We start from the raw sequence: 24,979 nt of genomic DNA on the forward strand, positions 1-24,979 counted from the left end.
GACTGCAATGCACTTTCAATTGAACAGTCAATACAGAGAGGTTTGATTTTTAATTTATACATAAATTTTATTTATTTTAATAGATATTCAAAACATTTTTAAAGAAATACCCAAGTATTTAATTGTTTCATACAGAAATGATTTTTTGGAAAGGCCGTTTCACTGGAACTGAGGGGTTACAGTAAGAGGGAAGTGCTTTAGGTTTCACTGCCTCTTCTTTAACAATCATCCATCCGTTCCTTCATGAAGACCATAAAAAAAGTTCCCATTAAAGCCAAACAGCAGTGAGTCTTACTGCTCCACTCCAGACAAGAGTGAGACAATCTCTCCCCTGTGATTACCATTCACAAAATAACACGCATACTATCAAACCTTTAAAGCGTACATAGTATCTCCAGGCATAAAAAAATAAACTATAGCTCACCAAGTTTTGCGGCAACCGATATTTTTTTTTCCAATCAAGTCATTTACAGTTTCAAATAAACATTTTTCATGATACTATATTATCTTTGTAACTCCCCAACAACCTGTGCAAACAATGTTAGGATATTGATAAATTAAATGATCTGACGATCATAGCTTCTCCCACAATGATACATCCACCTACAGCATCTCCTCACGCACACAAACCCAGGATATCCAAAGTCATTTATGATAAATTGTTAACTGCTATATATTATTTTTCTGTATGTCGTTGGTCTTTTCTCTGAAGATGTTCTGAGACCATTCTCCCATAAGAGCGCTTAAGGACTGGTATGGACAATGAAGACGCTTGGCAAAAACAAGCACGCGAAATGCACACGTACAAACCAAAATCCCAAAACCCCAGCGTAATCTAAAATGATGTGCAAATATACCGATTGTGCGAACAAGGGTGGAAAAAGGCTTAAAAGGTCTGGTCATCAGTACAGGATTCGGTCCAGTGGTCAAAGATCTCACAGATGCTGCAGTAGGGCCGTTCGTCACCCTTACTGCCGTGGTAGGTGGTGTGTGGGGGGGAGTCAGGCATCTGCATTTGTGTGGGACAGTCCTCTGTGTCATGGAGGTCGAAGCAGTCGCAGATGTCACAGAACAGTCTTGGGGGAAGCTTCTTCTTCGGGGGTTCCTTTTCACCGCTGCAGAGAAAGAGAAAGCAGCTCCGTGTGTAACTAAAAAGATTGACTTGTACTGCCATAACGCAAGTGTGAGAAAGTCTGCTGTGAATGGGACTTACCCATAGTTATCCAGCTCACTTGGATTATTCCCATTGAGAGCAGCAGCTGCCATTTTCTCCAATTTATCCTTCAGTTCCTCATTTTTCCTCTGGAGGTCAATGATGACTGAATTCAGGAACTCAATCTGTAAAGAAGATACATAACAGTAGCATCATTGATCATCTAGAATACAAACAATATCTATTTTTTCCAAACATAATATAGGGTCTCCTTGTGACATTTATTTATTGTATTATGTGCAAAGGACTTTGCCTCAACCCTATGATATGATTATAGATAACAGAAAGTATACCCCGCCACATCCCCCGAATTATGAATCTAATCTCAACTATGACGGTGAATCGTCATTGTGAGTCGTCAGCCAAAGAAAATTCCAAGAAGAGTCAGTAAAATATTCACTTATGATGAGCGTCTTACTGAGTAAACATCGACCTTTAAAAGATTTAATCTAAGCATCTACGATCATTTCAGAAGAGGGCATATTTAATGCTAAAGGTATTGAGAAATCAAGCTTGATTTGTCTTTGGAAGACAGTTGGTGTCAAAACTACAAACTATGATGTGATCCAAACAATACAAGTGACAGTGACAGACAAACATGCACAAGTGATGCTGATGAGAAACATTAACAAACCGCTGCCTGATGGTGGTGTAGCATTGCCAACATCAGAGACAGGGCAGAGGAGAGGAGTTGGAGTTTAAGAAAGAGAACGAGAGAAGAATATTAAATAAAAAAATGAGATTCAAATTAGGACCCACCTACTGCCAGACAACACATTCAAGTCATCAATGACACAGTATAACATTTTAGAGTAAACAGAGGCACAAAAGGAAAAATAAGTCACGGTTTTGAGAGTGATGACCATCATCCCACCACTGTGGGAGAAATATACAATACAACTGTGATACCAATTCATGAGCCATGTCCATCACCGCTGTAAGAGCTGAGATGATAACTGAACATTTAGACGCAGTTCACCTCTTTAAAACATTATACTGTAACTGCTACACGAGTAAACAAACTGTAAAATTCAGAGTCTACTGCTACATCAGAGGTCGCATTTGTTAGTAAATGTCTGAGTAAGCAGAACAGTCATTTCACAAACGGCATTCAGTAAGACTGTTTCCGTACGACTGCCCCAAGCACGATGAAAATGTAAATGAGTCATTGTCAAACCAGAACCTTCTATGGGCCAGGGTAGGGAAGCATCTTAACACTGAATGTATGAATGGCAAAAACCTTCAATCTATCCAGGCATGAGACAAGTATTGTGAAGAATGAGAGAAAAGGTTTACACACCTGACTCTCAGAAGCCTCCTTAACCTCTCTTAGTTCGTCCGAAACTGGATCACCTGGAAACAACAGGTAAAAGATCCAATTAAAAGCAGGAGTAGACTAGGTTATCTTGTTTTCCTTTGGCGGTCGCCTTACAGAGCATAGACCTTAGTGCCATCACAAACATTAGCTACGGTCATGAGTTAAGCCCACTCTTACCTGAGGACTTGTTGAAGGTGTCCGGCCCTGCAGCCAGGTCCTTCTCCAGTCTCTGAACACGGTCCTGTAGATTAGCCTTGTCCCGCTCCAAGGTCTGAATTGTACCCTGCAGTGTCTTAACTGAGTCACTTTCCCCACGCAGTCCAACCAGCTGAGAGGAAAACAACCACGGCTATTCAGTATTGAAGAGATTTGACCCATTGCTCTAAAACATTATGTTATGTGAACAAGTGAAGTCCCCCAACTAAATGAGTTTAGTCAAAACAACGGAAATAAAAGCATACGTCCAATTAGAGCATTTCATCTACAAGTCAAGACCTGAGAGTACAGAGTCCTCGTGTTTAAGTTCAAAACAGGATCCAAGAGAATGACAGCATAACCGATGTTTTGAACCTGCAATAAGAAATGTGTCACTAGGTTTGCACTGCCACAAGGGCTTTCTTGCTCACAATTTTCAAAGTTGCCCTTTCAGGTTAGCCATGTTGTAGCATGCACATTAAAAATGAAAGCAGGGCAATATGTTTGACCTAGAAGTGACATCCTGTGAGACGTCAATGTAAGAAACGTCCCTGCAAGTACAGCTGTTATTTTAGCTTTATTTACCAACTGTCAAAAGCTAATGATACTAAAAGTTAAGTCAAGGGCTGTAGGCAAGCAACCTCTTGTATCTTCTAGACCTCAGAATCTACAGCTAAAGATGTTGACTTCAGGGAGCGAAAAACTAAGAAATCAAAGTTTCTAACTCTTCACACACACACACACACACACACACACACACACACACACACACACACACACACACACACACACACACACACACACACACACACACACACACACACACACACACACACACACACACACACACACACACACACACACACACACATTGTGGAAGCGCAACAGCTGTCAATATGCTGTCATACCTGCTGACAATAAGAGAGTACCATCATGTATTATATTCTCACCTCACTCCTCAGGTTTTCCACCTGCTGGTCCTTTTCTGATATTAAGGCACTGTTTTTATGGATGGACTGTTGGAGGACAGCCTTCTCCTTGTCAAACTGCTCCTTCAAGTTGCTCCCACTATCAAATACACAAAATCAATTCAATCTCAGAGGTACAGTAAACAATCTCTCCAGGCAAACTGGCCCAAATCTACCAAACTTTGGAACTCAAACTATTTTCTGAGTTTTTCACTTGACAAATTTGAGACATTAAGACAATCGAGCGCCATTTTTGTTTAGTCAAAATATTTAGTACACTTGTCAAAATGGACTGCAAATAAAGATAAAGATCAAAATAACTTCTAGTACAGACATCATATTGAAAATTTAAATAAAGTAGGACAACAATGGAAAAAAACATGCAAAATCAGCAGGCCAAGCACATGAAAATATCAAGCAGATGAGATGGGGCTGTAGGTTAAATTACAATCTGTGCATTATGACTTAAGATGTATTGTACTTTGCCCTTAGGAATGGTCACATTACACTACAAAAATTTGCTCCGTTTCCCATTCACTTCAACTGAAGCCTGTATGATGATTGTCAAGTATGCGTTTCCCGTTTCGGCGCAATCTCCAGTCCAGCAGATTCTCAGGTCAGGGTAAAGCTTTGCCCAAACATATTTACTGCATCACAAACATGACATCACATCCTCGTTTTCTGGGAAAATGCATTGAAAGTAAACGCAATGTGACCATGCCTTGCATGTTCCTAATTATCTGCCTATATATATGCGGTTACTATATTTGTACTATTACACAACGATGACCGACATCACGTAGTGCTAAAGGCGTGACGTACCTGAAGGCATTATTTGGCAGGCTTTGAAGGAAAAGGACAGCATGACATACCATTTGCTTTATTACACATGCACTGAATATTAGCATGTGTCACACAGGTGAAAGCATTTGTGTTTATTTAGACAAAAAGCTTTCAAAAATATTGGTGAATTTTGCAGAGATCTGAGAAACTGCCCAAATCCCAAAATGATGCATTCTCTTACCTGTGCTTCAACTGTTTTTTGAGTTTTGAGTGCTCATCCTTGAGCTAAGAGAAAAAGATTCATCGTTCAAATACAGTCATGGTTAGCAGATCAATAGCCAACACACAAAATGTTCTGATGCTTGTAAGTTTATGTAAGATTATTAAAGTGTTGCACCTTCACAAGATCACTCATGGCTTTGTGATTGTTATCAGTGTCCAGCGTCAGCTTGTTGTTCTCATCTTGCAGCATCTGCAGGGACTGCGTCTTTACAGAATCTGCTACTTTAAGCTCCTCACTGAATAAACACAAATGTTAAAATCACCTAACAACTCGTATTGGTTTGTAGAAACTTCTTTCATGTCTCTTGATTGAACATAACCTATCAATATCATGGACTGAAATTTAAAATCCGACAGATTTCCTTTTTACAAGCAGCCAAAACAAAGGATATCTACTCACACTTCATGGCATAGACTCTCAGTCCTCTGAGTTTCTATGGAAAGCTGCTCTTTGCAAACATTCATGTCTTCTTCATATTTGGAAATATTGTTCTTCAATGTTTTCAGCTAAAACAATAATGACACACATTTATTAGCTGAATTTACAGTTACACAAAACACCTCTGAGAGCTTACACCTACAAGTAAGCAAGCATATCTTACCTGTGCCTCCATCTTCTGCTTGGAGCTCAGGAGTTCCTCCAGTGAAGATTGGGCTTTGTTCTTCTCCTGCATCAAACTGGCCTTCTCCATTGTCAGCTGTTCAAGGGTCTCAGCAGTCTTGCCAGAGGCGTCTGTAGCCTGAATGGTGCATGAGCAGGACATTTGCTAAGAATGGTTTCAAATTGAGAGCAGCAAATGGTTGGTTGAGATACAACACCTTTTGACCTCTACCAACCCAAATAAGAAATGTGACGAATCTATTCATATTGCCATTTGACCTCAACCAATGATTTTTTAACATTATTTAATAAATTAATTGCATGCTTAATGAGTTTTCGGCATTCATTTCTGATTTAGAATCAGGTATTCAAATGTCAGTTCATTTAAATTTTCAAGTTCAAATTCTGGTTGAGAATTAACAACATAAAAATTACACTAAGCAGGAAAATAATTAGTATATATATACACACATACACACTCTAAAATACTCCTGTGGCCTCAGAACGGATACCGACCCCCCTGAAAGCTGCTTTATATCAACATATCTCATTATTTCTTACTAGTTTTGTAAGTGTATTGGACCGGAGAGATTTTGCAAGAAAACCTTTAAAAATTGGACTGAATGACATTTGTGAAGCAGAATATTGGGGCTATAACTTCTAAAAACTGGATGTCAAATCAAATGAAACGCCATCAGATGGAGAGTGCGATAAAGATCACTTTAGACCTACATAGTTATGTAAGCCCAAAGAATTTGCCTCGCATTAGATCACGTTATAAGCCCACAGGTGAAGGCTGGGAGCTCGGGGTAATTTACAGAGGTTAGTAAATGGAAGATGAAAGTTAGACACGAAAACAACAAGGACAGAGGAAAGGGAGACAAACCAGCAGGCATGCAGTGAGAAGGTGACATAGCCCCAGCCACTCTAAGGGTTACTACTGGAGGAGGAATACCTCAAGCTGCTTAGAAATAGCATTTTTTAGTTGGGACTCCAGCTGCCTGACTTTCTGGGCGGCTTCATCTCTCTCCACCTGCAGGGCGCCCTTCTCGGCTGTTAGATTTGAGACGCAGGAGGAAATCTCTTCTTTCACAACGGCAGAAGCCGAAACCTCCGCGACAGCGTTCTCGCGTTGCATTTCCAACAGTTCTCTTTCCGTTTGTAGGCCCTTGACATCGACCTCTAGTGTTTTCTGGGTAGCGTGCAAGTTTTCTATCTCTCCAAGGAGGCTTGACCGTTCTACGAGCCACTTTTCTTGGCTGGTGTGGAGAGACGAAATGTTCTGCTCCAATTTACACTGTTCAGCTAAAAGGTCTTCCTTCTGTGTGGTCAGGGAGGTCATTTGTTTACCAATTTCTTCTAGCTTAGACAATAGCTGCCCATTATCTTCTGTCAACTGACTAGTTTCTTGCTCTCGCTGCTTCAATTGAGCCTTAAAATCCTCCATAAAAGCCTTCTTTTGCTCGTCAGCATTCTGAAGATTAGAAGACGTCTCTTTATTTTCTTGCGTAACTTTGGACAACGTTCTCTGCAGCTCCTCGATTTGTTTGGATAGACCATCCTTGTCAGATATAGCTTTATTTCGTTCACTGGACTCAGCCCGTAACTGGGTTTCCAGAACGTTCTTGGCCCCCGACATCGATTCAGTCTGACATTTTAACTCCTGGATCTCCTGAAGCAGACTGTGGTTCTCTTTCTGCGAGGATTGGACTTTGTCGTCAGCTGCAGTCTGCAACGACTGCAGCCGCTGACACTCTTTTGTCAGGTTATCGACCTGCTGCACAAGTTCTGAATTAGCCTTCTCAAAATCCATGTTTAGTTTACTGTGCTCCTGAACAAGTTCAGCGTTGCCCTTTTTAAGAACATCAATATCAACGGTGTGCTTCTGCAGCTCATTTTGTAGGTCAGCCTTCTCTTGTTTCAAAGAGGTCATCTCTGCTTCCACTTCGTCTTTTTGGCTTTTGCTTTCCTCGAGCTTTGCGGTTAAATCAGACTTCTCTTTAATAAAGATGTCACTAGCTCTTGAGGAACTATCCAACTGGTCCTTATTTGTTCGAATATCACTAGCTAGCTTATCGCGCTCAAGAGAAAGAGCATTATTCTCAGATACGGTTTTTGTGTGCTTCACTTCTAATTCTCCCATCTCTCCTGCCAAACGCTCATAATCCATTTTCTGCTGCTCTAGTGCTGAATCCAGGCTCATCTTTTCCTTTCGTACAACATGTAAAGTCATCTCAATTTCAGAATTCTGAAGGCGAAATGCTTCTTTCTCTTGCTCAAAAGATGATAATGCCTCTTTAAGTTTCCTGTTGGACTTTAAAACTTGTTCTGTTGAGACTTGAAACTTCTCCTTTATTTCTTCCATCTCTCTTAAGAGCTTTTCCTTCTCATTACAGACTTTTCTTTGGAGTGCAAGTAAGTCTTCTTTCTCCTGCAGAAGGTGAAGCCTCTCTGAATCAGTCACCTGACTGCTGGTCTTGAACTCTTCAAGCATCTGGGCCAGGCTCATTTTGGAGGCTTTAAGTTCTTCACACTCATGGACACAGCTCTCCAAATCTTTCTTGGCAGCACTGAGTTTATTCTGGAGCTCCTCCTTCACAGTCTCAAGGCTCTTTTTATCCAACAAAGCAGCACTGATTTCAGAAGACATCCCCACCTTTTCTTTTGTCAGTGTTTCTGTGAGGGCCTGCAGCTGGGTGTTCCTCATCGTAAGATCTTCTTTTTCTAAGTTTAAGGATTTAAATTTTGCCTGCAACTCGGCATTCTTAGCATCAAGCGATTTTTTGGCATTTCTAGTAGAATCTCTCTCTAAAATGAGATTTTCCTTCTCACATGTGAGCTTTGACACGCTTTCATTGAAGTCATCTTCAAGCCTGTTCTTCTCTTTGCAGACATTTTCATAATCATCATGCAGTTGCTTCTTTGTAGTCTCAGTTTGCTGGATGTCCTGCTGATACTTAAGGAGCAAGTCACTCTTCTCTGCATTTTGTCTTTGAAGCTCCTCAATCTGCACCTGGTGCTCACCTTTGGCATGTTTCAGGTTTTGGTTTTCAGTCTGTACTTCCTGAAGAAGATCTTTGAGCTTCTCCAGCTCCTTGTTCAATGAAATCCTGTCTTCATCCGAGCACTTGCTGTTGGCAAGCAGTTGCTCTAGATTCTTTGAAAGCGTATCTCTAGTTATTAGCAGTTCTTCATTCTGGACTGAAAGCTCCTGGTGACTAATCTCAAGGGCAGAGAGCTTAGTCTGCATATCTGAAAGCTGTTTCTCCAGTTTGCCCTTCTCAGCCTTAACATCTTCACTTTCCTTACACGTATTTTCCAGATCTAGACTCTGCTTTTCCAGTTTTTTGGTCAAATGTTCAATATCATGCTTGTTGGAGTCAAGCTCAGCAGAAAGACACTGGGAAAATAAAGTTGAAAAAAAAAAAAAAGGAGGGATATATATATATATACATATATATACACACATGGAAAAGTAAGATGAATCAAAAACTAAACCAAGCAGATATGTCCAACAAAGTGATAGGTTAAGCTGCAGTAGCATCAAAATGGCAAAAGACCACACCACAGCTAACACCACAATGGTTTTCAGCAATATGAAAAGGTGGAACATTTTCACTTCAGCACTTACTTTTAAAACATGTATTAATTAAAATGATGCCAACAAATTTGACTGGCATATAAACAGAGAGTGGCTGACAGCTAGGGAGGCACCAATACTGATATCAATACTAACTCAATCAGCTTGATCGGTGACCACGGGGCCAATCTTTTTAATTAAATTGTATACAAATAAACTATTTACATTATATACTGGAATCTTAAAAAAACTAACCATTTTGTAAGAAAGTGAAAATGTTCCACATAAATGAAATATCAGGCTAATAAACAATGCAAGCAGGGGTACAGAGCTAAAGTAGTAGAACATTTAAATCAATAGCTGTACACATATTTACATACAGAATGTAAATGCTACCGATTAAACTTGAATCCTACCCAGTGCATAGATATCCATTTAGCAGCCACAACACAACTCGTTAAGTATCTTAAGCATTTGTTTGGCTTGGCTAATAATCATAAATGGTCTTAAAATACATTGAAAACATGATTCTAATCAGGTGTACCCCTGCAAGCATATGGCCAGTGGTACCATCCAATGAATGTGAAAGAGGTTATGTTGGGGCAGAAATGAGGAACTCATCACAAATGTATGTCTGTATTATATGTATGATGGTAATTAAGCAGGAAAATGTTGTTGATAATATACATTAATCACTGATGTTAAATATAGACAAAAATCCTTTATGTAAATTTCATTTTCATAAATTTTTCCATGAAAATAATTCCTGGCAGAAAATGTAAAACCCGTTGATCAAACTAATATCTGTGTATCTTGGAGGGTTTGTGCTTACCTGAGCCTGTTCCTTGTACGACTGCAGCTCAGACACCAACTGCTCAAGCTCCAGGTGTTTGTCCTTGTTGGAGGAGAGCTCCTGCTTCAACTTGTCAATCCGACTCTGCAGAACCTCAAGTTCCTTCACATGAAGCTCTGAAACTTGAGAGACGGATTTCTCTTGTGAGGCCTTGAGCTCCTCAACCAGGGTCTCACCCTGTTTAACAGTCTTCTCCTAGAAAACAGAAGATTAGAAAGACGATCATTATGACCTACTTGTTTCCAAGCAGCCCGTGACTCAGGGAAACACTTAAGATTTTTCAATGCTTAGTATTACACATTTTAATGTCCACAAAACTTGAAGTATCTGCAGTTAAATTCTCAAACACATTTTTGCGACTGCCCAACAATACTTACCAGGTTAGCAACCTTGTCCTGGAGGCCACTGATCTGAGACTGATGTGCATCTCTGGTCTCCATCAGCTCCTGCTCTTTGCGGGATTGTTCTTGCTGGAGTTGTTCATTCGAGTGCGCCACCTTCTCCTTCTCCTCCGATAGTTGACTCTGTAACTCCTCAAGCCTCCTGAGTGACAACAAAAAAAGAGGACATCTGAGGAGGATGTTCAGTGACAGGTTAGATAACTAACAAAATAATTGACTACAGCATGGAATCAAACAAAGGCAAGATTTTTTTCTTAATACGTCATAGGGAAATGAGTATCCAATTCTGACATGATTGGTATAATATGTTTTGTGGAGTAATGAAGTAATATGGGAGCAGGGCAAAATGAAGTGTGGCACCTTTCTTTCTGTATGAGATCATCGTTCATTTTGGTCAGCTGTACTGAACTATCGCCAGATGTCTTCATCATGTCCGAAATATCATTTTCTAGCCTGCATTTGTCCTTTGAGAGCTGCTCAAGCTTTTCGTCGGCAGCCTTCAGTTTCCTCTCGAGCCCTGAGTTAAGACAAGACAACTTCGTTCATAGGTTCTAAGGTTCAACGAGAAAAAAAGCATTCTAGATACAAAACATTCAAGATGAATGCAGTTCTACTGTTCTCACCTGCAAGTTGACTTCTTAGAGACTCGGATTCTGTGGTCAGAGATGTGCACTGCTCTTCCTTCTTACTGAGCTTCTCAAGTGTTTCTGCAAAACAAGAAAGGTTATATTTTAGATCCTAGAAGGCGTTAAAGACAAACTGAAATTTTACACTGGTTTCTCATTCACCTTGCATAGTGTTTGATGATGTAGTCTGCTCCTCTGTGCTTTCAGACAACTTTTGTTTCTGTGGAGAAAGATATTTTTGCATCAAATTTGTGTGTATGAATTTCTGCAATAGATCAAAATTTTCTGAGTATTGATTCTGATTTTCGTGGTTTGTACAACATTTGAATAGTTGTATTTTTATTAGACCAGCTGATACATCAGATGAACAGATATTTTAACTGATATTAGCTCATTGCAGAGATCGGTATCTTTGTATATGTTGGCCAGACATGATTCAAGTATGATTTTCATCGAAGGGCACTGAACATGAAAAATACAATGACTTCAATCCCAACACCAAAAGGTACTGTATCCACATCCACAATGTGGTTATAAGTCGCACCAGGCCTCCAAGCTGCTGTTCCAGGGCATCCTTCTCCTGCTGCGCAGTGGTCAGACTCTGCTGTAAAGAGAGGACTTCCTGCTGTCGGCCCTCCAACTGTGAGCTCAAGTTACTGACCTATAGCACACGTCAAGTAAAAATTACAGAGGACAAAAGAGAAGAAGCATCGTCTGGAAATGACATTAACAGAAGAAAAAAAGGACACAACTTTGCTCAAACATGAGACGCACTGAAAATGAAATATGAATATGGTCAGGAGGTGAACCCACCTTGGCACCCTGGTTGTTCCCTTGGCTCTGAACCACCTCTAATTGACTCTTCAGGGTCACGAGCTCCTGGTTACCTTGTGCTACTTGACTGCGCAGAGCCACCATTTCTGAAATCTGCTCTTTGGTTTCTCTGTCCTTGGCTTGGGCCTGTTGTGCCAACATTGCTTCTTTCTCCTCAAGCTCCTTCACCTTAACTTCAGCATTATGGAGTTTTCCAAGAACTTCCTCCATCTCCACAAGGTGCTGCTCCTCCGTTTTTTCAACGCTGGACCGTAGTGACTCCTCCAGTCGTTCCTTGTCCTCAATCAAAGAAAACAGCTGAGCCTTCAGTGCCTGCGTCTCCCGAGTTAAAGCTGCAGCATCGGCCTCATGCTTGGCTCCAGCCTCCTCTAGAGCCAAATTGTGCTCTATTTTCAGACTCTCTAGTGCACTTTTGGTTTCGATAAGTTCTTTTGTCTGGGCACCTGCGCCTTTGCTGAAGGACCCCTTCAGCTCCTCCATGGCTTGCTGGTGAGAGGCAATGACAGATTCCAACTTCGAACGCCACACTTCAATAACATCAGCATTCTCCTTCTCAGCCTGGCTTACGCGCATCTGCAACTGTTCGTTGTCCCCAGAGAGCCTTACAGATGTAGCCTGGAGATGGGCAGCTCCCTCACTGTGGGTCTTTTCTTGAGCGTGCAGCTTCTCCTTGTACTTTGTTAGCTCTTCTTTCTGCTCAACTTCTTGGGAAGCCAACTGATCCCTCAGAGACTTTATCTCTTCCAGAAGAGGAGAAAGAGTTGAGTTTGAGTCCTCAGAGCCTTGTTGGGTCCCAAGATGCAGCTGCAGGTCAGCTACCTCTCTTGTACGCAGAGAAAGATCCTTCTCAAGGTCCATAATGCGGGACTTTTCCGACACAGTAGCAACCTTTAAGAGCAGAAATCTTATATTCAATGATGCGTCTGACATGCTGAAGCAATGTGTACTAACAAGTGTGTTAAAGACTTGATCATACTTTACGGTTACTGAACAAATGAAAAAAAAGGGATTGTTAAACAACACATTTAAAATGTTTCTGACAGAGAAATTGTCCAATTTGCTTGCATAATGAGGAGGGTATGAAAAACATTGATCTCAAAAACAAGGTGTTACACTGACCTCTCGTGGCTATAAACGGTATGGTCCAAATAATGGAAGTGAACACTGAAAGCATGTATGGAGCTATAGTAGTGTGTAAGACATTTTCCACCATCCATTATACTATCACTCTCAATCACTGAATCCATGGTAATACTGACCACATGATTTAGGAGAGGTATGAAGTAAGAAAACACTTTGGGAGAATTGACATATCCCACTATTTTTATGTTAGTCCAGCTATCTTCCAAATCTAGTGTTTATTCTAATCTCAAACATCTCTTTTGACTGCTTCAACCTAATATTTAATAGCTTGGTTAATTTAATTATTTAATCAAAATCAACATTTTCTTGAACAAATAATTGTCGAAAGGGAACCTGGAGAAACGATGGCCTGAGATTAAAGAAATACATTTTCCCTGATGCCCTTTATGACTATAATACCGTAAGGGAACACAAGGATGCTTAGTCTGGGAGGTGGAGCAGGTATTGGACCAGCCAAACGCAAGGACACCAAATAAGCAGGACAAATGGATGCTGGGAGGGACCGGGGAAGTAGAACCGAGGACGGGGACACGGGAGAAGTTTGTCTGTCTGGTTAAACAGTGATACCAGTAAAGCAGGAGTGAGTTCAGGTTGGGCAACTTATCGGAAAATAGTACAAATTAAAGAGCTGTTACTCAAGACAGCTGAAAGATGCGTATGATTAGTTTTTACAGTAATAATTTAAACGTAAAATAATTTTGAGTGAATCAATTTAAAGATGAGGGAAGATGATACTTCAGAAATGGTTACAAATGTATTCTGTAGCCACAATTTGAAATGCTAAATTTGCAAATCTTACTCTGCACTAGATGGACTGATTTGAGCATTTAAACAAACATAATCATATGTTATAAATCAGGAGTATTCTTTTTCTTGTGTGAAGCCCGACAAATGCAAGCTCACACAAAGCAAAGCTCCAGTTACTGCCCAGCACCGTTCTGTACCCCGTGGAAATGTTTTGGCCACTATCCCCGGCACAGGCCCTCTTTTCCAACGCAGCGCACTACAGAGCGGAATTCATTACCCTAGTGTCTTCTAACTCTCTTTGGAGTTTCTCAGCTTTGGTCTTTTCAAAGAGTAGGCTCTGTTCAAGCTCCTTAATGTGGGCATGCTCCAGTCTGGTCTGCGTCTGTTAGTAAACAAGGGGGAGAGGAAGAGAACACACCAGTGCCACCATCACATGCCAGCCCAATGCAGACAGAGAGGGAGTGAGACAGGAGAGAGGATGGAGGGGTTCGGACAAGGATAATGGTGATGTGTGTGTGTGTGTGTGTGTGTGTATTTGGGAGATTGGGGAAAGGGTATTGGGTGGGAAGTGAATGATGACAATGGGAAGACACCCCATGCAGAACCTTCAGGCTGTGCCATAAACAGCTGCACACAGGGAATTTGTGAAAGAATGGTGGGAAATACAAAACAAGCGACCAAAGAGGGGGCCATGTGTTATGAATATGCAGGATGAGTATGTTGATGGAGGCAGTTTATAAGTAACCATGCAAAGTTGACACCTGGTGAACAAAGCACATCGATTGTTATGATACACTGAAAATCTGATAATGTGTCAAGCCAGCAAGTATATTACGTAAAAATGACTTCACCACATCATGGAGAGAAAGCAGCGATGGCGGTTTCCTGAGCCCGATACTTTAATGGATTAGATCACACAGAAGATATCTGATGTTCTAGGATTGTCATTTTGATTTAACAACACAAAGTTCTAAAGACATATGGCTGCATTGGTCGTACTTAAAACTAAACCAACATTATGTCTTGATTTTATATTGGTAGCATTATCAATAACCACGCTGCTTTCTCTCATTAATGGTAAGGCCATTGTCCACAGTAGAGTAAGTATTGTAATAGAAACCACCCGTTATCAGACACCATGTGCAGGATTTGTGACCAACTTAAGAGAAATCAATCAATAACGCAGAAGCTTAAGCTGTAGGGCCCAAGAAACAGAAAGGGTTCCCATTTGACTTCTTGTTATTGTGTGCTATGACTAATGGTTTTATAGTAACTTATTGGAGCATTTCATGGCACAAGTTTGTGATTATGGTCTTGCATGTTACCCAGCATATATTGACTTAAAGTTTCATTTTAAATAAGGGAAATAGCACCAATTTAAAATATTATGCCAACAGCTTATACCAGGTGTTTGATGGACACAAACTGACAAAATAAACTGTCATGGCTGACTAACTTAAGTATATACCATACACAAAGGTTATGAATAAGACTAGAAGAATGTCATTATGAAACTACCAGAAATATATTTTAGGGCTCACTGTACATTTTCTGGGTACTTTGAATGCAAGTTTACTTATATGGACCCATTGTTCATTGTCCGTGGAATAGGTACAAACTATATTTTTACTGTACTTTGTATAAAAATTACATTAGAATTTTTAAGTCGAGTGTTTTTCCCATTAAATTGCAGTGGGCCAACTGAATACAGGTCTGTGACTGGACAGTGGGATGACAAGGGAGCATCTCCAGTGGTTCCATGCTGAGCACTGGACCAACATATAAGACGAGGAAGAGAAGGAAAAAGAAGCAATAACATCACATCACTGAACAGGGAGGCACCGAGGGTTATAGCACAACATTAGTAATCACACCTTCAACAGCTTGAAGTCAACAAAGCAGTTTTTGAGTTTGGCCGATTAGAAGTTTTGTTGGTGTCTGTCAAGCTGCATGCAAGTTTTTAATATATCCACAGCTGTGAGTAAGTAATAAACTGTTAGTATACACATTTAAAAAGAAGATAAAAGGGATATTCTAACCCTGTAGCCCTCAATTTAAACATCTAGTTTGAGCTCGGTTGCCTTCAGGGTAATTGAGATGGTCCCCTGTGTAGCACTGTGGAATAAATAACAAATCCTTGACATTATACATTTTAAATTTTAACATTATTTCCCTCACATAGCCTTATGTGTAGGAAAAAACAATCCCCCTAGCTTTGATAATTAACTTGGACAATATATTTCCAAAATATAATATATACCATACGACTTGACTCTACATTAAGTATTTCACCCGGTTAACCCTACTACAACAATATCAATATGCCTTTTGTTCAGTGACCACATGGATATCAGTATGTATTCATTTCTGCCTCGTCATCAAAGCCGGAGCCTTCCTGCACCACTGGGTGCATTTGACCGCACATCATCTAATGTATCAAACTGTCCGTGCAAACTTATTGAGGCTGCAGAATGGATAGCTTCCATTGCTAACATAAACAAGAGATAGTGAAAATGCTCTCTCTGGACGCAACTGTAGCTCAGTGACAAGGGATACCAGTTAACCCCTTGCAACCTTAAATCGTATTGGACCTGCACACAAGGAGACACACTGATGTGCAGTAAAGAAATATGTAAATCCATTTATTGTCATGGAAATAGAGGAAGGTATATCTGAACTGAACCACGGTGCAGGGTGAATGGAGCACCTGCTGCTTCGGACTTAGAAACAAAAGATCAGTGGGACAAAACATCCACTTTTGTGTTCAATCAAAAAAAGGAAATGTCTGATTTGATATTATTGAATTGATCAATGTTTTCTTTTCAAACAGGAATTCAAAAAAAAGTGTTAGTTGCAATGGTGTGGATTTGTGTTGTGCATTTACCTCCAGGTCTCCTTTGGTAATGCAAGCTTCCTCTACGCGGAACTGAAGGTCCTCCACCTTCCTGTTCAACAGAAAATAATTATCTTGAGGGAGCGTTGTTGTTTAGACATAACAGGAGAACTAACAACCTATAACATATATGTAGATGAAGAGCAAGGTTAAGCCAACTCAGGCACATATCTTTCCTCAGGACTTTATATAGTAGACACTTCATATAATATACAACTATAAATATATAAGACCACATGGATATCAGTATGTATTTATTTACTTATGCCCGTTTCTCATTTTTTTCTTTTGACAAACTCACCCAATAAAATGGAAACAATAGATGCTGACATACTGCCCTGGGAATCCTTACCTACGCTCCTCCTCCAGCTGGTTCAGCATCTCCACTTTGTCTTTGTCTGCAGCTTCTACCAAGGCACGTAACTGATCCATCTTGGTCTCCATCTTCAACGGAAAGGTAGATCAAAATAAAAAAAATATCAATGTAGATGACCAGGCAGCTCTAATTCTCAGTGTACTTTAGGACCAACAGGAGTGTTATTACTGAACCACTGGGAGAGCTGACCTGCTCCTGTTCCTCCCTGAGCAGGCCAATCTCTTGCTCCATCTCTCCAACATGGCCAGTAGCTTTAGCAACTTCAGCTCTCTCCGTGTCCCGCTCAGCCATGAGCTGCTCGATATGCTGCTGCTTCTCCTTCAGCGCCTCCTGCAGGGCCGTGGTGCCCGAAATCTTGCGATTATACCGCGATGACGTCTCCGTTAGCTATGGAGAGACAGAATACAAGCAAGGTCAGACGGGGGAGTAAGCACAGCATAAAAAATAATAATAGGTGAAACCGAGTGTGTCCATGTCTCACCAGGCCTGTACGGCTGGGCTTGGCGCCGACCGAGGAGGCCACGGAGCTCATGGTGCTGATGGAAGAGGCACTCGGGCTTCTCTTCAGCCCTGATGGTGTGGCCACTACTTTGCGAACTGTTGTTTTTGCTTTGGCTGGCGTGGTGGAAGGGAAGCCAATTCGTGTGACTTTGTGCACCGGAGCAAATAAGCCATACTTGGGCTGGCACTGAAAATATCTGGGAACACATAACGGAACAGAAATATGATAATGTAAATCATAGTATACATGTTGTTAACTTTTAGTTATTTACAGATCCAGTGGCTGTTGTACCTTGTGCCTGCCACTGCCCCGTCATTCTTTCCTAAGGGCTCATCCAACTCCACACCACACCACTCGCCTTTAGCAAAATCCGTTTCTCCAAGGAAACGTACCACTCCTGCCTTTGTACCACCGACCTGAGAAGAAAACACAAAATATTAGCAAACATTTAATCTCCTCAACAGATAAGAGAGGCCTAGAGAGTAATCAGCTTTGCCTGGTAGTAAACCCTGAGTGAGATAATTCCATCAAAGCAACAGAAACAAACATGTACCGGCTTTGAACAGAATGAGGCCAAAGTAAGGTCAGCATATGGTCAACATATGGACACCATGTAAAACCAAATTCTCTAAATGCAACGAAATGTACAGGACTGCACAGAGCAGTGTTAGTACCAGTACTTCCTTTAACTCCGACCGTTAATTACTAAGAAGAGGAGAGTTCAGTTAGTCATATGGTAGAATATCAAGAGAAGAAATGGTTTTTCTGTTGGATAATGTAACAAACTTTACCAATACTCGATCGCCCATCTTCAGTTCCCTTTCCCCCTTCTTGACTGATCCAGTCTCGGAGAGGTTGGAGATAGATTCACTGTTTGTTCGTGCGAGGTTGGAGGATGGTGCAGCTGGCGTAGTGGAGGAGGCCTTCTTGGTTGCCGTTGTAGTTGAGGGTAATGTTGGTTTTGGGGCAGGTGTATGCGAGGCTACGCTGCCAACTGAAGGAGTGGGTGATGCAGCGCGGGAGGGGGGTGCCGTCTCCGTTCCATTAGCCTCCCCTTCTGTGAGAGACAACTTGGACGGGCGGGTAAATATTCCTCGCAGGGCTTCACACTGGAAATAGCGAACACCTGCAACTGACCCGTCATTCTTCCCAATTGGCTCATCTAGAACAATCCCGGCCCACTGTCCTGGGGCAAACTGTGCCTCTCCCAAAAACTGTATGTGGCCTGCTTTATTCCCATTCACCCACACACGCTCCCCTATCTGGAAGCTCTCCCCGGCACTCTCGGCATCTCCTCCAGTGGCACTTGCGTCTGATTTGTCGGCCGCATTAACTTTAGCTCCCGCTGACAAATAAGGAGAGAGAACAGGGGTCTTAAAACTCCATTGTCTGAGAAAGACAAATGTCACAATGCAGTGCAAAGCATTTAAATATCATGTGATTTGATGTACAGAATATACTATGCATGTTTAATCTTTCCTCTGTTTGAATGCGTTTCCTTACTAACTTAAAAAGGTATCGTAAACCAACATTTCTACGGGACTTCCAATTGACCGAGGCAAATGAGATCTAGGCTAAATGTTTCAGGAGCAAAACTATTCTCATACAAATTATTACTTTTGTTTTGGCAAGCTGTTGGTGTGAAAGCTGGGATGCCTACATCTCCTTATCTCCAAATAGTCACTTGCCTCGCGTATGAGACTGTGAGCCCCTTACTGCACACCTAAGCAAACTAGGACTGAGCTGTACAGATGTAAATGCAACCTAAACAAAAGTGTGTTCAGCAGATCTCAAGGTGGGTCTGCTGTTGTGTAGTCCTTGGGATTTGAGATAAAATAGCTGGTGAGTGTATGTCATTTATCAGTTCTATTCATCCAATGAAATTAAACAGCCTTGTACAGTTGTTCGGGCTGAAGCTCCTCGCAACGAGACAGACATATCAGCCCATAAAAACAAAACTGTAAAAAAGCTAGAAGGCACTACAAGCTAAGTCGTATAATGACATAAACTAGGACCAACAGGTCCGCCAACAAGAGCGTGACACAACATTTGACATAATATCACATTCACTCATGAACCAAACAATCTCTGGCTCGGGAACACTCGAGGGCAAACACTGCACTGCCACAAGTTCCCCACAGGGTGAAGAAGCTGCACAAGGGGAGGTTCTTACCTGTGCTGGTCTTGGGGGCCGCTGTCCCAGGGGGCCTTCCTATCTTGCTGGGCCCTTTGATCCCACTGGCCTTGGCTGTGCTCATGTTTCCTCTTGTGATCTGTTAGACCCACAAGGCGTTCCGTTGGAGGGTACAGACTGACCCCAGACCATCAAAACAAGTGGCAGCTCTGTGTTGGTGAAGTTTTTCTCTCCTCACCAAAATTAAATTTGACAAAAAATGTTAAATAAAAAAAAAAAAGAAACAAAATATGTTGAACAAAAAGAAAAACTAGGAAAAGGGAGGAGGGAGAAAAAGTGCTGCTCACAAAAAGGACCCTGTTTGGAAGGGAGAAAAAAAAAGAAATATTACTCATATTTTTTACTGAGCACTCAGATAATCACTGCTGGCTAATTAACAAGAAACTATTTAACAAAATCAATTTGTTATTTTGGCAAATGTACCATTTGCTGACTTTTCCCGTCTCTGCCAGCAAACATTTAATGTAATAAGTAAACTAATAACTAGCTACAGATAAGGCATGTTCATTGACTTTGTTTGTGGTGCTCTGTTAACGGAGGCATTTTGTTTCTGTTATGACAACGAGGTCCTCAGTACACACCACGTCACAGTTAAGACCTAAAAATACCCCGTTTAAAGGCCAGTCGATATGCAGTCTATGTTACTGCCATCATGAACTTCTGAAGAGCTCAACATCTGTGACCTTGACCACAATACAAGCAGCACCCCAAACACTCTCTCACTCAATCTATAATTCTGGCGCATAAAATCGCTGAAATCTGTTTGGCAGCTTTTCCTAAAAACAGGATTACTGTGGAAACAAGACCACAATCACCAGCAGATTAGGCCGATTGTCAGATTACCTGACGACAGAATTGATTGGCTGAATGTACTATTTAAACATGGCCCCCCTGTTGTTAGTAGTTTGACTCAGTGTTGCATTGTGGCTTTTATACTGCTGTTGCCTGGATTCATTCAATCAAAACAGAAAAACTACTGTCACGCTTTGAGTTTCAGGCCAATCTACTTTCAGATCTGTAGCATCCCCAACAGGATCTCGGCAGGTGTATAGAAAGTATAGGACACCAATCCTGATGCTTGATTGAGCTACTACAATCTTTAAAAGCAAACTACAAGCAACCTAAAGCAAGGATGAGCTGCTTTGTCAACAACGTGACCTAACAATTACTGCACTGTGCATGTGTACCAGCAGGCCTCTATGATGAAAAAAGTGTGATTCGCAAAGAAATACACATTTTTACCAAGGGGGTTTCCACACTTTATTTTTATTTTATTGGATTCCATATGCAGTTCCCCTACCAGTTCGAGAACAGCACCTCTTTCGGATAGATTTATATATCGGGATTCGCTTTAGCACCTTACAGGTGAGAACAGAGAGCGTATTTTGATTAACATTCTTGATTTAAAAATATTCTTTACCCTGAAATATGCCTAAAAAATTGTAAATCAACACCTCCAGTGCCTTATCACCTCTCTTGCAAAGTCAAACTGTTTTGAGTCCGTTTGAAGTCAGCAAAGACGCTCGACATCACAGGGTAGACATCTAATATAGAACTTGTTCAACAGCATCATACAAACATCCCTTTCATTCCTCAACGGGCCTAAGAGCTACAGCATGTAGGTTCACCACAAGGATCGAGAGGACACGCTGCAACACAACACACACCCTCCTAGACATTTCTCGATGGAAAATAAAGACTGGCCGTCAGAATGCAGTGACCTAGTTCAAATGCAGCGTTCCAGTTTTCTCCCACTGTGCCTTTGAATGATACTGATTGGTTCCCTTGGGTCAAGAGGAGGTCTGAGACGGAAAGCTTTTGAAAAGCTGAACACTGCTGAAAGCTGAATTGATCGTTTGACGATCCAAATCTAAAAGGGAAACATTAAAAAAATGTCACAACTTTGATGAATATCTATGAATGAGCCATAAGCCTGTGGAATAGGACTAGTGGGTCTAAAAACCAACTGCATTATGAAGCCACAGTTGAAGGTCACCCGGCTTTACTGCGACTAGTGTGAGCATTAACTGAGGCTGTTTCAGCTCCGATTGGTGAACTGAAGCAGTCAGCTGAAAATGATCCACTTAGTCTGGAGAAGTTCCCACTACAGTAATGTTAATCTTTTGCCACCGACAGTCGCGTTAATCTGCAGCTAGGAAGAAAGCCAAATACCAATGTTTTTCAAAAGTTTAAAAGGGAATCAATATGATAATGTATTAAAAATCAAAATTAAGAAAAAGATTAAACTTAAGCTTAACTAAACTACCTCCAAATTCCATGTAGTTTGGATGAATGTTTTGTGATGTAAATACACAAATAGAAACGGGTAGATGGTAGCCTCTAAAACAGAACTGAGACTTCTTAAAATGACAGCGTAGACATAATCGATTTCCATGGTGGTAATGACAGAAGTTCATGTGCTCAGAGACTGTTTAGGCAATGGATATGAACAGAATAGACACACTTTGTGAGGATTTTACTGGAAGCCATTACCAAAAGCATGTTGGAAAAAACTTCCTAAATGATAAAACAAAATCCATCTGCAGATGAGTATCTTCATAATACTTCAGCGAAGCATTTCTTGCTGACTACAGGAGTGCAAAACCACTTATGATACAGACGTTAGCTGATCTGCTTGCATGTTTTGTAATAACAGCAGAAAATCTGCATCCCTTAAGCCGCCCAAGTGTTTGTTAACTGATGGGAGGGTGTCACCGATTACACAATTCAGTGGGTTTTCGTTCCACAAGGCTATTTCCGTAGGTTAATATTAGTCATCGAGATCAAGATTTTTGAACCCAGTACAAACAGATTTCCTTGGAATGTTTTTATAGCATGTCCAGCTGTTGCTGATTGGTCTAAAGCTACAACCGTAGCTGCTTAGTACGCCTTCAGAGGAGTGTATTCACAGATGTAACCCTCACTCCTACACTCTTGCTTTTGTCATCACGAGGCCAAATCGAGCTCTGGTTCTTCCTTTTTGAGGAAACATCTGCCGGGATGATTGTGTCGGACCCTGCTAGCACTGACAAAGGAAGGTGTAAAAAAAGCACTAGCAGGACATGAGCACAAAATAAGAAGCAGAAGCATTCTGCACCGGTGTTGTCTGGGAATACAGACTCACCTGTTTTCAAGTTAACAATCCTCACTGTCAACAGGTAGACATAAAACCTATTACAGCTCGTGTATATATACACACACCACTGCCCTGTCCTACGCAGATCCTGACACTTACAGTTGTGCCCTGGCATAACTGAAACAATAATCACATGGTTTAGTAGTCAAGGTTTCCAATGTTGACCTAATGTAAAATCCAGTATTTCCACAACCAATAGAGCCTCTTCAACTAAAACAGGGTGTTCGTACTATGATAAGTGAATGTAAAAATCATATAAATGGTGCATGCATGAAAAAAAGATATTTCTGTAAAGTTACCAATTTAGGTCGTTTTATCTGCCTCCCCACCAATGTTAGCATTCTCTCATATATCCGGAAGTACAAAAACTACTAGAAATACAGGAACTTCAAAATTTCTAGTGATATTCCTAATTCCAATTCCAATTCCTAAGACTGCAACCCATCAAGCCCAAACAAGTTTAACTGCTTTTTGTATGAAAGGCTTAATGTTAACCATTAATGCGGAAGTCACACCTTTAAACCTTTAAACTCTCAAATGCAGACGCTCTACTGTTGAACTTGCATGTTGCTGCACTGACACATTGCAGAGTACCTGTTAAGTAAGGTCTCCTGAGGTTATGGCCTTAACGTGCCTCGCCTTGAGACCTTCTTCAGTAACGTTAGCTAACAGAGTGAGAGCTGTCGATGAGGTGGCACATCTGGTAAGAGCCTGTTAACACACACCACTGCAGCTAACTTACCTTACTAATTGAATCCACGTCTCTGGTGAGACAATATCCTATTTAAGGTGACTTATACCGGTAACAGCCACATGTTTAAACATCCGAATTCCCCAGTGACTGACCACTGTGGTAAACAGGGCGACTGAAGCGAATTCCACAAGTCCAAAAGTCTCCCTATGTGTCTCCAGTAGGTCACACTGCTGCTACAAGTTGAGAGTCAGCCTAACAAATTGTGACAGATTAGCGTAGTTCACCTGTAAAGATATGTTGTTGTTATAAGCAGTTCGGTGACTGTACTGTCACCTCTCTGGCTGAATCCCAGCCTGTGTTCACGATAATAATATATCCAACGAACGTTAGTTGCTAAGTAACGTTAGCAGTGAGGCCCGAACCGTGGTCGGGACCAAGAGAAGGTAGCTAGCTAGGTTAGCTAAACTAACACCTCAAGTAACGTCTACACTACCTGGACAACTTTAGCCTTGCGGTTAGTTTCCTGAACTACCTGCAGCAAAAAGACAAGCAAGTTTACGGAAATACACGACCTTGGCGTGAGCTAGCTAGTACTGACCTGATATGTTTCTGTACACAGCCTACGTCTTCTCAGGAGGAAATACACAGCTAGCAAGCTAAGTGGAGAACCACGACGAGTGACTGCTCGGATTTAGACGGATCAGGCTCAGCCCAGTGCACGAGCTGTCTGTCCAACTGCCGAGAGAGAGACGTCAATCAGAGATGAAATATTCAGCGAGATGAACACTCCCTCACTTCTGAGAGAGCAAAACTATCTCCTGACACACAAACTTTACTGTGACAATTAGGAAGTTAAAGGGAGTCACATAAAGCTAAAATGTGTTCATATTTAGCTTGTATTGTACATTTTTTTTGTTTGTTTGTTTTACTATTGGGCGGTTCAAATGTTGTAATATTGTCAAACAAACTGTTTTATTATTTAAGCATACAGCGTGCAGAAAGTAAATCCATTGGACCAAGTGAAAACAGGTTTAATTAATCTCAGACTCTTCACATTTATGATAATACCAGAATTTTAAGATTCAGAAAAAAATATCCGAGTCTAAATTCCAAGATAATAGTCCCGAACTTAACTTAAATTTCTGACTTTTCAATATAAAGAAAGAATATAAAAGTTGAGTTTAAACTTTGTCTGCGATTAATAGCTTTATCACAAAAGGTATGAGACTCAACCTTCTTATATAGAGGCTGTGGTCTCAAACGTTTCTCTTTGCAAGGGGTGAAATAACTTTTAGCACATCCACACACATGGGCTTGTGTATGCATGCATTTGCATTAGTATGTACTGTATGTAGGAGTATGTGAGTATTTAGTATGCAACTATGTGCAAGTCATTTACAAGTCTAAGTGCAAATACTGCGCATAAAAGTTTTGGTGTGTACTGTATGTTCTAACATTTTGGAATATGAATTGAACAGTCATAGAGACACACAATTGACATAACATTCACGATGTTGCTAAATTATCTAAACTTTTAACATCCAACAGCATGCAATGTTTTTCTAAGAATAAAATATTGTCAATTGCATATGGGAAGTTATTAGTACTACAATTTTGCATGCTCCAAAATCAGTTATTTT

The 24,979-nt window shown here is 40.9% G+C and overlaps 1 protein-coding gene across 7 annotated transcripts; it reads right to left on the minus strand.

The window, feature by feature from the left end:
• Positions 1-41: 41 nt before the first annotated feature.
• On the minus strand, positions 42-24,091 carry clip1a (CAP-GLY domain containing linker protein 1a). 7 transcript variants are annotated; one of them, XM_076099277.1, is made up of 27 exons: positions 23,938-24,091; positions 19,489-19,806; positions 18,107-18,660; positions 17,607-17,731; positions 17,295-17,511; positions 17,003-17,200; positions 16,790-16,881; positions 16,429-16,489; positions 13,822-13,926; positions 11,634-12,542; positions 11,365-11,481; positions 10,983-11,040; positions 10,818-10,901; positions 10,555-10,711; positions 10,171-10,336; positions 9,773-9,988; positions 6,316-8,760; positions 5,362-5,499; positions 5,160-5,266; positions 4,875-4,995; positions 4,719-4,762; positions 4,517-4,537; positions 3,677-3,794; positions 2,709-2,859; positions 2,514-2,566; positions 1,214-1,338; positions 42-1,115 (listed from the first exon to the last, which is right to left on the minus strand). In XM_076099277.1, exons 2-27 carry the CDS (start codon positions 19,571-19,573, stop codon positions 887-889), a joined length of 6,696 nt encoding a protein of 2,231 aa, XP_075955392.1. In that variant the 5' UTR covers positions 19,574-19,806; positions 23,938-24,091; the 3' UTR covers positions 42-886. The 7 variants fall into 7 exon arrangements, with proteins under 7 accessions (XP_075955392.1, XP_075955390.1, XP_075955395.1 ...); XM_076099275.1 differs by having other exon boundaries at positions 16,982-17,200; XM_076099280.1 differs by lacking the exon at positions 13,822-13,926.
• Positions 24,092-24,979: the final 888 nt, after the last annotated feature.

This window comes from Anarhichas minor, unplaced genomic scaffold (genome assembly GCF_050575085.1).
Source record: "Anarhichas minor isolate MPS153535 unplaced genomic scaffold, ASM5057508v1 ptg000025l, whole genome shotgun sequence".
Classification (NCBI taxonomy): domain Eukaryota; kingdom Metazoa; phylum Chordata; class Actinopteri; order Perciformes; family Anarhichadidae; genus Anarhichas; species Anarhichas minor.